This window comes from Oreochromis aureus, linkage group 9 (genome assembly GCF_013358895.1).
Source record: "Oreochromis aureus strain Israel breed Guangdong linkage group 9, ZZ_aureus, whole genome shotgun sequence".
Classification (NCBI taxonomy): Eukaryota; Metazoa; Chordata; class Actinopteri; order Cichliformes; family Cichlidae; genus Oreochromis; species Oreochromis aureus.
In genome coordinates, this window is record NC_052950.1 from 35,654,140 (window position 1) to 35,670,313 (window position 16,174).

Below are 16,174 nucleotides of genomic sequence, written 5' to 3' on the forward strand. Positions count from 1 at the left end.
ATTTACCATCTCCAGCTGACTTCTTTTTATTTTTCTGCAGAGCAGATGTGCAGATGTGCAGCTTTCTGACTGCAAACAAAATCTAAACCCATGCAGCACTCAGGAAAAGACCAAAAAGATCTGAGTTAGCTACACCATCAATGACTTTCATACATGAAAAAGAATCAATATAAATCCATGACAGTGAAAATATAATGTTATCACTGATTCCCAAAGCGTGGTCTGCGGCTAACATCAAACTCTGCTGGAACATTTAAGCAAGGCCCACGTGGCCACAGAAGAGAACAGCTGGACAACAAGAAGTCATTCATGATAAATTAACACCAGAAGTGAGAGCCCGTGTGTTCCCGCCTCACCTGGTATTTAATGTCAAACAACTTAATGTCTTTAAATATTCAGATCTGGTGGTGCTTCAATAGACCTTTGACCTGTCCAGGGTGTATCTGCCTTACGCTCCATGACAGTTAAACAGGCATTGGCCTGTTTGCAATGCTAAACTGGAAAGTAATTAAGAAATGAAGTGCATAGAATAATATATTTGGAAATAAAAATAATTAATTAAAAAAAGGTATGAAATTTTAAAACAACCATATTATTGTTAATTTTCTGCCCTACTTTTGATAAACGCCATCAAGCAGCTGCTCAGAATGAATCAGTGAAAACATAAAAACATAGTTTATTTTAGGTGATGTTCAGAGTTCTGATTAAAGTTCTGGATGGTCCACAGAAGATTTCTGGGTCGTCACAGGCTTAAGTTTGGTGTTGACTGTTATATATTATATTTACATTTGAAGTTTTAATGCTGGGACTCTTTCCAAAATAAAATAATCACGTACACCCTAAAGCTTATTACTGAACTATTATCTGATATTACACACTAATGAATTTAAATACTTTATCTGTTTATTTTTCTTTTGTAATCAAACCGTATACAGGTGCAGAATTAAACTGTGTAACAACCGTTTCCTTCAAATCCAGCATCGTTTGGTATGAATGATTTTCCAAAATCAAGCCGCAGACTGCAGGTGATCTGGCTCTGGGATATGGGTGTCAGATGGCTGTCCATGTAAACAGGACGTCGACCTTATAAAGACCGACCGCAGCAGATCCGACCGCGTAGGCACCGAGTGACCATCTGCTACCAGACTGCACAAAGACTAATCACAGCTCAACACAACAACAAAGGGTTCATTTATCACCATTAACACCGAATCATCCACATATAACAGCAAAATGACTCTGAATTAAGAAAATATGCATATCAAGCAAAAAATAATAAAATGTGGACAAATGATTTTTATTGTAGATAATGCTATTGTTGTTGATTATATGAAAAAAAAGTTACATCACAAACTGGTAAAAACATCTCTGTACTGGAATGTGCACGGCCCAAAACTGAAAGGTTTCACAGCCAGCAAATAAAACTGTTACTTGTCTACCGAGGATCCACACAGAGCCTGAACGGTACTAAAACACAATCACCAGCTCAGCCTGTAAACTACATGACAGTGACTGTAGCCACAAACACCTCACCCACTGCCTGTGCACTCTGCTTTCTGAGGCTTTTACAGCAGTTAGTCTGAACTGGCTGCTGCATGTTAGGATTTTGTAAAAGGACCGTGACCCGACACACTGTTCCCGTTTTGCTTTATTGTTTTAATGACTTTACACATAAACACTGTTTCCCGGGTTCAGCACAAGCGCCACCAGGTTTCCACCTGTCTCGCACTCTGTTGTCCCTGGTTTCCGACCTCACTATAAACAGGGAGAAACCACATTAGTTAGATCATGTCCACCTCTACCTCCAACCTCCCTGGCACTGGCCCTTGAGCTCACTGCACCACCCCTCCCTGCTGAGGAGGTGAGGAAATAAGCTTTCTGATAACATGAGCAAGCCTGGTTAGGAAGCTGCAACACAAAGACACACATATCTGCTAATCGATGCCATGTAATAGACTAATCCATCCTACCAGTGATTATCTTCCACTTATTAAGAGATTTGCTTCAAGTCATACAAATAATTTCCATATAAATGCATTAAAAACAGTAAGACAAAGATAGCTGAGAAGCCACTACAGTACAAAATTAGCAGAGGTGAGGGCTAATGGACACACACTGGCAGCTCCACCTGTCAGTCAGTGCAGTTGCATCCCTAATTTTAAACTCATGACAGTCTCCAAATCAGTGAGCTATAATAGAATTCACGCACTTTACTGTAGTCACCATGTTGGAAAGTATCGATAGAAACCAAAATCTTTTTTGCAGCAGGCTGTAAGCAAGTTTATTTCTGCTGTAAAGTTGAGGACTGACTCGCTGATGGAGCCAGCCTCTGGTGGCCACTAGAGGAACTGCAGCCTTTCGCACTTCAGCTTCTTTTTTCAGCTTTGGAGGTTTCCATTTACACAAGAAACAATCTGTTATTTATTTATTTTGCCCAATCACATTAAAGAAATTTGTTATTTTAAGTTTTTATTGTGAACGCGGTGAAGAAAATACAACTGCAAAACTCTACTATCGGATTGTGTTAGAAATCAGGATCAGTTCCCTGGACGTATTTGTTCCAAGAACAGCATTTTCCTCCCACATTTAATTGTAAATGTAAAAAAATATACAAATGCATCAGTTACCATGACAACTGAATAATGTTGGCAAGAAGATGCACTGCTGACTTCTGTTACAGACCAGCATGCTTTCATAACTGGTGATGCCATCGGCTTGGGGCACTTTCTCTTTAATACTCACAATATTTATCCTTCTACTTGATATTCCTGTGCTTACCAGCACTCACAGAAATCCAAACCCTTCAGGGGTCAAACAGTAAATCAGGTCTTTAAACACATCAGTGGTTCAGTGGCCTGAGAAACAGCTGAGTCCTGGCTGGCTTTGGGCCTGCAGTCATCACAGCCTCACCCAGAATCACAGCAAACACGACTCTCTGGGAAAGAGCTGCTTTGGTCTCGTCTTGAAGCTAAATTGGGAGTTTTTCTAGGTGGTAAAAAAGAAAAGGAAGCCTCCTCACTGACCAGGAGCTCTCTCCCTCTCTCTTTGTGTCTTTCCTCAGATCTTGTTAATGAATTCTGAAACACAAAGCTGTTCCTGGGAGAAGTCCCTGTGATCTCGTCCTGATGTGAACCAGCGCTGCTGCCAGCCACAGCTCAGCAGAAATAACACATTTCTCTTCAGGCTTTCAACAGTTGATTTTTTAATGAAATACTGTACTTCACTACAGATAAACTCAAATCCTGCTGCTGTTCCTGACAGCAGAAACTATGTCATACCAGCGCTGTGAAGCTGAAGCGCGTCTCGTCTGCAGCTTTTTGCAGATGATTTTTTTCCTTCTAATTAGCCTTCACTGTGATGTGCGGATGACATCACTCTTTCTTAATTTAAACAAACAGAAAACCAGCTGTGTTATTTCTGGATGCCCTGACCTCGACTCTTTAAGGATCTGCTGTTTGCAAAGAACCTGGCAGCGATCGCTGACAACACTTTCAGTTTAAATGAAAATTACTTTCATGCACGTGAAGGCACTCACGCAGGGGAAGCTCTCATTCAGCATGCCTTCATTTGGTCCCAGCTCTCCCATTGTACTATTGTAATGGTCTTCATTCAGGTGCCAGTCTGCTGTTGCTCAGTTTTTTGCAGCTGCACTGAACTCTGCTGGGACACGCAAGCAAGGCCATGTCACCCTGGTGGCGTCTGACAGTTTCCAATGATTCAGACTTTATAGTTGTTTTTATATTTATACATTCTCTCTACTCTACAGAGATCTGCCGAGCTGATGCACCACAGAGGTGAAACTGCACAGCAGTTATTCCTAAATGTTGGGATGGACGTCCCCTTTATGAACATTTTTAAATCCTTTAAAAAACTATTTTTATTCTTTATCTTTTAAACCAAACTGAGTTTTGATTTTGACATTTAGAGTTTTTAAACACACTTATAAAATAAACTGACTCATCTTAACACCACTGTACTTGCTTTACAGCGTAATTTTGGAGCTTAAACTGAGCAATAATCAGGCTTTTTCTATCCTTCTGGATAAATAGCTGCAGATTATTAATATTACCTGTTATGTTGAACATAATAATGGCATGCAGGACAGCAGGGTCGAGGTTAATCTCTGTCCGTTACATCACTTCCACTCTCCCACGTATGTCCGTGCTGAGTACTGTCACACTCACTACTTTAGTCTAATCCTCTTCTTTTACCCAGTCAGCCTCCGCTCTGTGCGCACTAAATCTCACTTCCTTCATTTCAGACTCTCATTCATGCGACCCCCCTCCTCCCCGTCTCCGCCTCACCCGAGTCACTCAGCGCTCCATCTTCATCTATACCACCACCAGCATCGGCCCAGTTGTCATCAATTATTTCACTACTATATAAAATACAGCATAATTACTTTAATAAAGTCAGGAAAGCAAGTCATCAAGTCAAACCTGATGGTTTCTTACATGTAAAAGTCACTTATTAATTTAACACAGGTCTCAGTCTGACTATGAGGTTAAAGCTGAAACCAAGTGACAGTCGGGGCTGAAGAAGTGAACCCTGAGTGGAAGATGCTGGATGTGGGAGGTGTGAAGACCTGTGTGACAAACTTATTGGAGCTTCTCTAAAAATGGCCAGGTGGTGATTAGAGGCTGTCAGCTGGGGGCAGGGTGTTGGAGGGGTGTGATGAAGCAAGTGATACGCAGCAGGTCCAACTCAGCACTTTAAATGTGATGATCTCCTGCTAATGCGCTGGTGCTCGATCCCACAGGGGGGAGCTGTATAAAGTTTTAGCTCGTCAGAACTCCAGGAGTGACAGGATCTCCATCACTGAGTGTAAGAATTCCAAAACAGACGCTCGCGCCGCCTTCCAGGCCAATTACTCTTCGTTAGGTGACAGCAGCATCAGAGCGGGTAATAAAAACTGAGGGAAGCTGAGAAAGAATTTCAAACCTCAGCCACACGACAGACGCACTTATGGAAGCAGATTGAAGCCTGACGTGAGGAACATGAAAAAGTTCTCATTTTAATCACCACAGCTACATCATTAACATCATCTGGATTCCCTCAGCATAGCAATGAGACTCGAGGACAGACGACGAACCACGGCGCCCATCAGCGTGTACGAGCGGTTAGCATGAAACATTTTTCCTAATAAAACACGAGCTGCTGATCATACTCAACTCAAATCAAATGGAACTGCTTCTCTCCGTCTCTGTCCACCTCCTCTTCCTCACACTTATCCCCCTCATCTTTCTTTCGCCAAGTCAACCTTGAAAAGAGCTGAGTAATAAAATAAAATGTGGGCTGTTAAAGGTCACAGCAATTGAGCGAGAGAGCCAATGTGTGTCCTAATTAAAGCAGAGCAAGTGAGGAGAGAGAGTTTGTGCTAACGGAGCGGAATGATGCGATCACTCGGTCAGGTAAGCAGAGGCAGAGCCGAAGATCGACAGGCTGGAAATAAATGAAAAATGCAGAAGAGACGAGGGAAAAGAAATGGTTAAATATGTAGTGTATGATTAACGTGAATCTCAGTGTCCAACATTGTTCAATCTCATTTCCACACAACTGAACTGTTTCCCAAGTTTCTCAGGGTAATGTAAGGGCCACACTGCTCACACGTCTCTGTGTGTTAGTCCTGTGATGGACCGAGGACACGTGCTGGGCATACCTCACCTCTCATTCTATATATGAAAATCAAAAATCTAAATTACAATTCTAACACGTCATTTTTTCCTTTCTCCAAATTGTTTACAAACAGCGTTGAACCTAAACTTGACATGACAGGATTCATAGATGGATGGTGGTTGGTTAAAGTGGCCTGAGCCTGGGCAGATTCTACATCAGGGAATCTGAGGGGTTTTCCTCTGCACAGTGAGCGGGTTTCCCAACAGATGACACATCTCAACCATCTACTGTCATTCAGATGTTGTGGATGGAAACAGGTCAGAAAATGAAACTGAATATAAATCAATCTGAGAATTTTCTGCACACATGTCAGTTTTTACTAAATCCTATTTAACCTCTTAACACCTAACAGGTCACTGGCAACATGCACAGAGTCAAGTTGGGTTTTGTTTTAGCCATAAAATATACATGCAAATTTTTCTATATGTTACATTTCAAATGATTGTTTTTTTTGTTGTTGTTGTTGTTAGTGAGAGGTTTTCCATTTGGGCGTTTCAAACAATGTTCCCTCTAATTTTCCATGTGTCTGAGTGAACACACAAACTCCCTGAGCGGTCCCTTGGACCACTGTGAGCGACATCAGACGTGTGCACTGCGGTCGCGCCGGCATCTAATCCATCCACGTTACATGGTTTATTAAAGTAATCAAATTACAGCATTTACATTTATGTTAGACTACTTTTAATTAACTGCTTTAGCCCACTTACAATGAAAATTTAAAAAATCTTGTTCATGACCTGTGTAATATGTTAACACTATTGGAAGTAAAAATAACTTGAACTCCAATTTTGAAAACACAACTTTCTTTCTTTTTTTTTCATAAAGCTCTGACTTGTATTATGAGTCTGTGGTCTGGGAGAGTCTGTAACTCTCTGTCTGTAAAATACAGGATATAATGACCAATGTTGGGCAATTAATTATATAGTTACTACTTCAAAAAAAATAACTCAGTTTGGCAAACAAAGTTTTTTGCAGCTATTTATTTTTTTTAATGCAGCCAAGGCGTTTTTTTAAATAAACATTTCAAACTATTTACAGAACAATCAGCTGTTCTGCATCAAATCTGATGCCACACAAATTATTTGTGCCACTCCAAAAATAATTTCTGTCCACTATGAGATAAAGGAGAACAACAGCCTGATACCTGCAGGCCTGACAACAGGAGATGTATCACTGCTGTAACACCTGTAACATTCAGCAGCCGCCTCATTGTTCTGACACACACAACAAAACTATTGACTACTCTACACACTAACTACACACTAACTACACACTAACTACACAAGATTTGCGCTAAACGTCTCAAATCTCTCACATCTCAAAACACCGCCGTCACTCCTAAAACTTCCTCCCGTTTCTTAACAACTAGATGCCACGTTGCCATATCATTTTTTGATTGGTCGACACGGTACTTTTTTCGACCAATAGGAAAGGGTGGGGGTTGGTTTTGTTTTTGCTCACAGGCTTTCGAGCGTTTTCCTTATAAAATGCCGTTTTTACCGTTTCTTCCCGCAGTAAATATAAACAACGATAGTATTCAGGAAGAAAACCAAACATTGCAGATATTTTTATCATAACTCTGGTTTTACGTGGCCTATCAACATAATTTAAAAACTGGTATAAAGTCCACACTTTTTCCGTCTGTCCTGCTCACATCTCCAATGGTTGTACATGTTGTCATTAATGTGGCTTCACTGCACATCAGCCACGCCGCTTTGCTAGCTAAAACACCGGTGTCGGCACATAAGGACGCTGTCATAGCCTGTCAACGACGTTGATTAGCTGCGTATATACGAATGTGAATCGCATTATTGGCTGGACTATAGGATAAGGTGGCATCGTTCTAATCCCATACAGGAGCAGCCAGTCACTTACTGACTAACACTGCAAAACAGAATTGTTAAAGTTTTAATTTTAATTTCAATTCAGGTTAGATTTTTTTTGTGCGCAACGCCGATTTTCTGTGCGCAGAGACCGTGCCAGCAGTGCGCAATTGCGCACGTGCGCAGCTTAGAGGGAACATTGGTTTCAAACAGGGCAAATCTGCACAAAACGGACCCAAAAGACAGAATCAGACTCCACAAAGGATCCAGTAATTCCTTAATCACACAATCCCTGATTCCCAGGATAAAACATGGAAAAAATATAATGGAGTTCCAATAAATCAACCATACAAGCCATTCAAGATCTAATAATATATAAACCAAAATCACAAAGGTCAGCTCTGCAAATACAAAGTAGCATTTTCCCAATTCCTAGTTTGCTCCACTTACATGAAACCAAACATATTCCACACTGACTTTTCCCAGCAATCCACAAAAGCACAACTTCACAAGTGCACTTCACTACCCACTAACGACAAAACTAAAGAAAATCTCTAGAAGAACATGAAGGCAAAGAGTCCACCAGTCTTCCAAGAATATATATAATTTATATGTTAACATATATTTGGACTGATAAAGAGAGATAATAAGTCAGAGCACGCTTTTTTATAGTTTATTGAGTGTGTCACAATGTAACTATTATGAGCTTATTATTTAATTGTTTGAATGGTTTTGAATATTTTGAATCGGTGGAGGAGATCCAGCATGATTGGCAACAGTAAAGTTAGTAAAAAGTGCAGCAGTGCTGGATGATTTTTGCTTTTTAGGAGCAGAAGTGCATGATCCTAACTTCATGACCAATTTTTTAATTTTCTCTAAGACACGACTTCTGGTTTTACATGTTTTATAAATGCAGAAATACAAAAGTAAAACAATCAGACTGGTTTAAAAACAGGAGACAGAAAACGACAACAAGAAGGAGAACAAACAGACCTTAGCATCATCCACCGAGTGTCGTCTGGTCATCAGGACACATCTGTAGAACATCTGTGTGCATAAACACACACACACTCTCACACACACCACAAAAAGAAAACTATCACAAACAATAAAGTTCATTAAATGTTGATTTTAAACGACTCAACATCACAACAGTAGTAACTTCTGCATTACTGACAAACTAACTTCTGGACTGCAGGTCTGAAATCATTCATTTACTGTAAAAACAATCAATAGTTTTTAATCTTTATTGGTAATAAATTCAAACTTCATTCAATTTATTCTACAACATTCAAACATCCACAAACTTCTCTGTCTTCCCTTTTTCTAGCTTGTCTGAAGACTTGTGTGTTATTACTCAGTCATTTAGATCGTTCTCCTCTTTACGCCCTGAATGGACCTGCAGTGGTGCACTCTGGCCTTTCACGCTCCCCTTTGCCTCTGTTCTCTCCCAGAAACCTCTCTTCTTCTTCTTCTTTTGCCTGTCAGAAACATCCATAATGTAACCTACTTTGCTTACATTCAGTAAATAGGAAGTCGTGCTCACTTACACTAATGGCTGTAGAAGATGCTCCTCTTCAAACAGCTGACGTCAAAACGCTGCAGGGCATTTTGTGTGTGTGCGTGTAAGAGACTGTGCTCACCGACCAGAGTGCATCCTCACACATACACACACATACACACACACTCTCATATACAGAGCGACAAACAGTAGCTTAGTGTGTATCAGTGTGTGTGTTCATACGTTGCTGATTTGCTCCTGAGTCCTTCTGAGTCTTTGCATCTCCGGAGTGTCGGACACGATGCTGAACCCTCGACCTTTGCTCTCCTCAAAGTCTTTCTTATACTTCACCTGCAGGAGGAGCAGAGGGGACGAGACACTTCATATCAAAGGGACAGTCATCATATGAAAGCATCTCTCAGCGATGTGGCAGTTTGACTGACAGGACTCTATCTATATTTGATGTGCTGCAATATTTAGCTCGTCCACGTCTGTCAGACTGTTGCACAAAGACAAACACCAGCTCGGCGTCTCCAGTCGAGTACTTCCACACTTACACTTGCTATTTTCAGTGCACAAGCGTGTTCACACTGACAAGTGCGGCTACATGACGAGCACAGCAAGTACGCAGGTGGTGCACAAATAACGGTCAAAAGGATGAACATGAAACACTGGAGCTGCATTTCTCAGCCTCACTCACTGACACACCGAAGAATCATGGAAACCACGAAACTATTTTCAGCCAGTAGGAGGATTACATTAGTTTAGACTTCAGTTTTATGTAGTCAGACACCCGACAAGTTGCAAATGTCTGCAAAAAGCAGCAGCTGACTCAACAATTAAGCAGTTAAATGGTGCAATACTATGTTTTTAACATTTTATTCTGTGGCACAAGTTATCCCCGCTTAGCTTTAAAATGTATGTGTTATGTCTGTGTTTTACATTGAAAAACAAAACATGAAAAATATTATAAAGTTTGTGTTTTAAGGCTTTATTTAGTTAGACAAGACAGGAGAGGTGGGAGAAAGACTTGCAGTAAACCGCCTCAGGGCAGATTCAAACTCAGGCCTCTGCAGCCTTACAGCGTGAGATTCACCTGCTGAGCCTCATGAGCTTCATCAGCACCCTGAAAGAAAGTTTCAACAACAGACCTCGTGCAAAAATCCATTCAGAAAACCGACACAAGGGAGTCACAACTCAGAACTTCTTCCAACAGTCATTTCCAATACCTGCACAACTTGCCTGTCAAAAAGAGAGTACAAACAGGACTGTGTGGAAGTGTACTAACAGAAGTATCCAAACTCAGAGACAGTGTATAACTTTCTTTCATTATGTAGTAAGGCTTTAAGAAGAGCAGTGGTTCGGTTTCCTCTGGGAGAAAAGACGGATGAGGATCCGCAGACGGCTGCGATCACGATGTGGTTCACGAACTAATTAACTACATAATTCAGGTACGGTCTCATGAAAGCAACAAAACCGTGATGACGTGTAATGATATCTGAAGGTGGATTTCACCTGTAAGTGAGCCCACACAGTGAGAAATAATTACACCACTCGGCGCTCAGATAGGCCGCAGCAACAATCAACTTCACACAGAGTGAAAAGGACTTTAAATATGCTGTAATTGCCCCGCGTACGTTTGGAACTCGATCTGCAGGATATGAAAAGAAAAGAAGTTTTTATTTCTGGCTTTAGAAGCTGATTTTCACTGCTTGACTATTCTCGCTCCTCACAGAGTCCCACAGAGACAGTTTGGCTAATGATCTGGAAAAGTTATTTCAGGCCCACAGGTGTACCTAAAATAATGTTTATCTGACTGATTGATGGTTATTTAATGACTGAAAGCAGAGCTGCTACTTTGGAAAACTTCTTTTAAAATTGCCTTGTGCTGAGATAAAGCTGCGAATGACACAGTCTTGAAGATTAGGACATTATGGCTGCAAACAAGTCGAGATGACAAGATTATCATCCAGAGTGGCTTCAGAAAGCTTCACTTCATGGATCTCTTCTGAAGCCACATCTTCCACTGAGAGGTTGATAAACAACTCATGAATGAAACTCAGACTCATACAGCCCAGTCTGCAAAAAAGTGAGAGCGAGACGCTGTGAGAGGCGTAAATAAAAACAGAATGCAATGATTTTTGGAAACAAAAGACCGGAAACGTCGTGCAGAGCTAAAATAAAACCATGCCAACACTGATGGTGTTGATTAGTAAAATGACAGGGTATAAGAAGGACATCCCAAAGAGCCTGAGACTATCAGAAGGGACGATGGGGAGGAGTTCACCTCTCTGTGACAGACAGCATGTTCAAATAGTTCAGCGATTTAACAATCATGCTTCTCAATGTAAGGTTTCATCATCTATTATCATCAAAGATCCAGAGAAGTAACTGATGTTCAGGCCCTCAGGCAGAACTCAAACACACCTGATTCTGTGCTGGAAATCACTGCATGGGCTCAGAAACACTGCTAAAAACCACTGTCAGTGAACTCATCACTGCATCCACACAAAGTTTGAACTCAACTGTGCAAAGATCCAAATCCAGCAACACTGTCGCCTTCTGACTCCAGTCTGACCAATCACAACAAGCCGTGGAATAAAGAGAGGTGGGACTGGATCTTAAGCCTGTATGACAGAGTGAGGGGGCATCGGCACACATGGACAGGGGTAACTTGTACATCTGTGGAGGCCTCATTAATGCTGAGCTTTTGGAGAAACATGTGCTGCCATCCAGACAAGATCTTTTTCAGGAAAAGACTTGCTTATTCCACACTGACACATATTCCACATTTTCCAACAGCACAGCTGTTAAACTGGTCCGCCTGTCGTCCGTCCTGTCACCCAGCAGCTGAAATCAAACAACAGGGATAAAAAATCTGGGAACTCGGGAGACCAATTGTTGTAGTTTTAAAAGGCAAACACTTGCAGGGTCTTGTTAAAAGAAGAGGTGATGCAACTCAGCGGTAAACATGCCCTTAACTCAGCGTTTCTGAAGTGCGCTGCTGGCATTTAAATGAGCAGATACGTTTTAAAAGAATGATTTCTTGTGGTGTTTCTGTTTTATCCTTGGATACAGACTCTAATCGGCTCTTTAAAACTTTTACATTTTAGTTTTGAATCATGTTGTATGTTCAGGATTCTCCACACAGTTTAACACATTCACTTTCAGTTTGCAGGACCCTGTTTCTCTATGAGGGCAGGCTGACTCTGATCACAGGTCTGTAAATGAGTCAGGGTCAGCCAAACCAGTGCTGTGTCCCTGCCAAGCAGCAGGCAGAGTGGATGATTTAGAGCCCACAGACAACAACGATAACAAGCGGGCGGTCATTTCTTTCTCCGGTCCCGCCCGCACTTCAGCTCGACCTTCAGAGGAAACACTCTGCAGCTCGTTTGGACCTAATGTCATCCTGCTGGTGCCTATCAGTCATCAGTAACAGTCCATTAGCCCTCAGAACAGCGTTGCATAAGGCTATAAAATGCAGGAATATGACTCATAGCGTTAGTGTGTGTGTTCTGTTATTCTGCTCTCACAGTGATTGCCCCCATTCTCATTACAAAGCAGATTAAATCCCCATTCATCAGTCCAAGGCTCCCTGCAGAGCTAATATGACAAGCTAATGAGCTAAACTACACACACACACACACACTCGAGAAACTGGACAAAAGTAGACTGTGGGGGTGGGGCTTGCATGGCTGACCATTTTTGATTGGTTGAGTGCATTTAATTTCAGCCAGTCTGGATCATTTTTTTTTACATTCAATTAATTAAAATTATTTGTTGCTTAACTTGGTAAGACTGCTACGTCTTCTCCACAGTTATGACCGTAGACTGTATATAATAAAACTAATGTGGCTTCTACACTGAAGTCACCATGAAGCTAACGATGAACAAAGGGCGATTTGTTTGGTTTCAAAGCAAAGTGTGATTGAATAGAAATCTAAGAACAACCATCAGTTGTCATCATCAATCTGTGAACTTTCCCGATGAGTTTACAGTCACGATCGCTGGTTTCACTTTGGATATTAGAGTGAAAAAAAGTCTCTGTGAGTCTCTCACCTGCGCTCTGATGTCTGATGTCAAAACACCGAGATGGCAACGATGGAAAAGCATCAATCTTTTACAGAGTTTGTGGATACGAATCAGTGATCTCATCTGCAAAGCACTAAATCACAACTGACAGCAGCACAACTTCATGCACTGTTGATTGTCCTTTGCTGTATGTGGGGACCCTTTTTTGTAGCCTGTAACATTACCTCCTCCTTTTAGACTGGAGTGGAACAGTTTTATAGTTTTATATGGTCATGGTTACTTCATCTGCTTCACTGGTTTCAGGAAGTTACAGAAATGGCTGAACACAGATCTCTGTGTCCTGTATGAGTCCGGTTTGAGGTGACAGAGTTTCGCATTTCAATTAAAACTATTACTAAACTATTATAAGAAGAACCCCAATGATCGAATAATCCTCTATGAGGAGCACTTGGTAATGAAATGAAGGAAAAAAACTTCTTTTAACAGGAAGAGAAGTCCAGGCTCAGGGAGGGGCAGTCATCTGCTTCGACTGTCAGGGGGATGAAAGAAAGAGGAGAGAGAAATGGAGCATAGAGAGACCACGGACAACAAACTGGACAAAACAAACTCCAACAGAGAGAAGACAAAAGGTGAAAACAGGGAGTGAAGATGCATCAGGGTTTGTCCCATAGCAGCCTGAACCAAAGCAGCATAACTAAGGGATGACCAGGGTCACCTGATCCAACCCTCAAAATAAGCTTTATCAATACTGGATGTTTTAAGGCTAATCCTTGAAGTACACAGGGTACATAAACTGGGAGCTGGTTCCACTGCATCCCAGTCTACTTTTAGAAAGTCAAAGAACCACATCGGGGTGGCTGCAGCTCTGGAGTTAGAACAGCTCGGAAGCACTTGCACAGAAAAAACATAGACAAAAGTACTTGTGTCAATGGGTGAATGAGGCATGTTGTACAAAGCACTTTGAGTGGTCGAGTAGAAAAGTACTATATAAGAACCATTTACCATTTACAAGTCAGCTTGTCTGAGAGCAAAGTGCTCTATTAGGTTACTAAGATACTACGAGGTCTTTAAAATGTGCTGAGGCTGATCATTCAGGACTGTGTGAGATGGTCTGTGAGGCTGTTTAGGTTTTTATGAGTGATCAGCTGGACCGAACGATGAAAAACTGCAGTTTCAGACGGACCAAATAAAACAGGAGCTGTTCATTTGATCTCACAATAACTTTTAATGAAAACCAAATGATTTTGGTTTGCAGTGCAAAATCATTGTTTGGTGATTTTATGCAATTTCCAAGGGGAAAAAAACATGAAGATTTTTATATTGTGATTTTCCTATATGTAATCCACATGCTTGAGACAGACAGCGCCAACCATAACCAGGTCACACGATCATGTCTCATCCTTTCCTCTGTGCCATTACACAACGAGGTCAGTGCTGAACATATGTGGGGTTTCCCAGTGTGTGTAATGTAAGCACACTGATGCTACACAGTGTCACTGTTTGTTACAATCAGCTTCCTGAAGCAGAACCTGTGAGCGTCAGAGCTAATATAAAGAGACTTAAACATGACCTACAGTGAGAGCAGGCGAGTGGGCAGGAATAAAGAAGAGGAAGAAGAGGGTTTGTTTCCACCTTCTACACGGCACAAGGGAATAGGGCAGGAATTTTAAAAAGCATCTTTTACAAAGACAATGCTAAAAATGACACATTAAAGTTTTTACATCTATATTGATGCTGATTTAAGTTTATTCCAGGTTTATTTCAGTTAACCTCCACACCCAAAAAGGAGAAGATACAAACGCACCACTGTTGAAATTTTGGGGATGCACCTTCTTTATTTGAGTGGTTCCCACTCCACATCTGCCTGCTGCATAGATGTATGAGATGTTAGTGGATCTTTAACCCATTTCTGCTGATATGAATCCAGTGTACAAACCATGGAGACTATAGTACAGCTACACAGACCTGTGGGGTCTGTGTAGCTGTACAAAATAAAACATTTATTTTCCCCTCAGTCGATGTGGATCTGTATCTTTGGTCAGTTGTGGTTTTATGATATTGACAATGTTTTTGTATGTAAAAGGCCAACCAGTGCCAAGAGATGGAAAAGTGTTTATTTTGGTTTAGATGATTTGGTTTCACATATTTATCAAAGGAATTCTGAAGCACGCTGTTTATGTGAAAGTGTTTAGACCTAAATAAAGATCATGATAAATAATAATAATAATTTAGTATTCTTATGGAAAGTGCTCACAGGATGTGCTTTATTTTGAAATACAAGGAAGTGCCCTACTCTGTCTCTAGCTTTAGTGATGCCTGCTACATGCAGCTGTGCGGTGTTTTAGTTATCCTGGATGAACAGCTGTACTTTCTGTGCAGCAGCTTCATGCTCTCGTATGAACCCAAACAGCATCTATTATAATTTTGACATAATAATGACTTTTTAAAAATGTAATTATTAGCAAAAATCAGAAGAAATAAGTTAATCTTCCATTTCATAACTTTAAGAAACAAAGATAATTTTTTACTTTAATCATAGTTTCCTAATCCTTTGTGATATTACTGAGTGTTTTGTTGTTTTTATTTACGTTTTTTTTTTTTAAGTGCTGAATTTTTTGCCGCTCTGTGTTTGGTTTCATGTCCTTGTTCTGTTTGTAGTAGTTTTAGTTCCCTCAGTGCTTCCCTGTTGTTCCCCCCTCTGCCTCATCTCTGAGCTTGTCTCTGCTGTCGTGTCTGTGAGTCTTGTCTCTGTTTTACTTTGAAGTTTAGCTTCATGTTTTTTTTCTAGGTTCTTGGTTTACTTCCTGTCTTCTTCGCTCTACATGTCTGTCAGCCCACCCGTAACTGTTTTACCTGTGTCAGTTATACTCAGCTGTACCTCCTTCCTCACCCTAGGTAGGTAGACCATGCTAATACTGGTAATACTGGTAGGTAGACCATGCTAATACTGGTAATACTGGTAGGTAGACCATGCTAATACTGGTAATACTGGTAGGTAGACCATGCTAATACTGGTAATACTGGTAGGTAGACCATGCTAATACTGGCTTGGACACTCTTTTGCTTTCAGAACTTCTTTAACTGGCACAGATTAAACAGACGTTCTTTGTGTTGTGTGTTCAGAGATGCTCTGTTGCATACT

The 16,174-nt window shown here is 41.0% G+C and overlaps 1 protein-coding gene across 2 annotated transcripts in view; it reads right to left on the reverse strand.

Annotated features, from left to right (window-relative positions):
• The window catches only part of nebl (nebulette), a 122,931-nt gene that overhangs the window by 68,730 nt on the left and 38,027 nt on the right, over positions 1 to 16,174 (reverse strand). For both annotated transcript variants that reach the window (XM_039617192.1, XM_031740828.2), the window contains exon 4: positions 9,244 to 9,351. In XM_039617192.1, the coding sequence (XP_039473126.1) occupies positions 9,244 to 9,351 (108 nt within the window). The remainder of the gene's footprint in view (positions 1 to 9,243; positions 9,352 to 16,174) is intronic.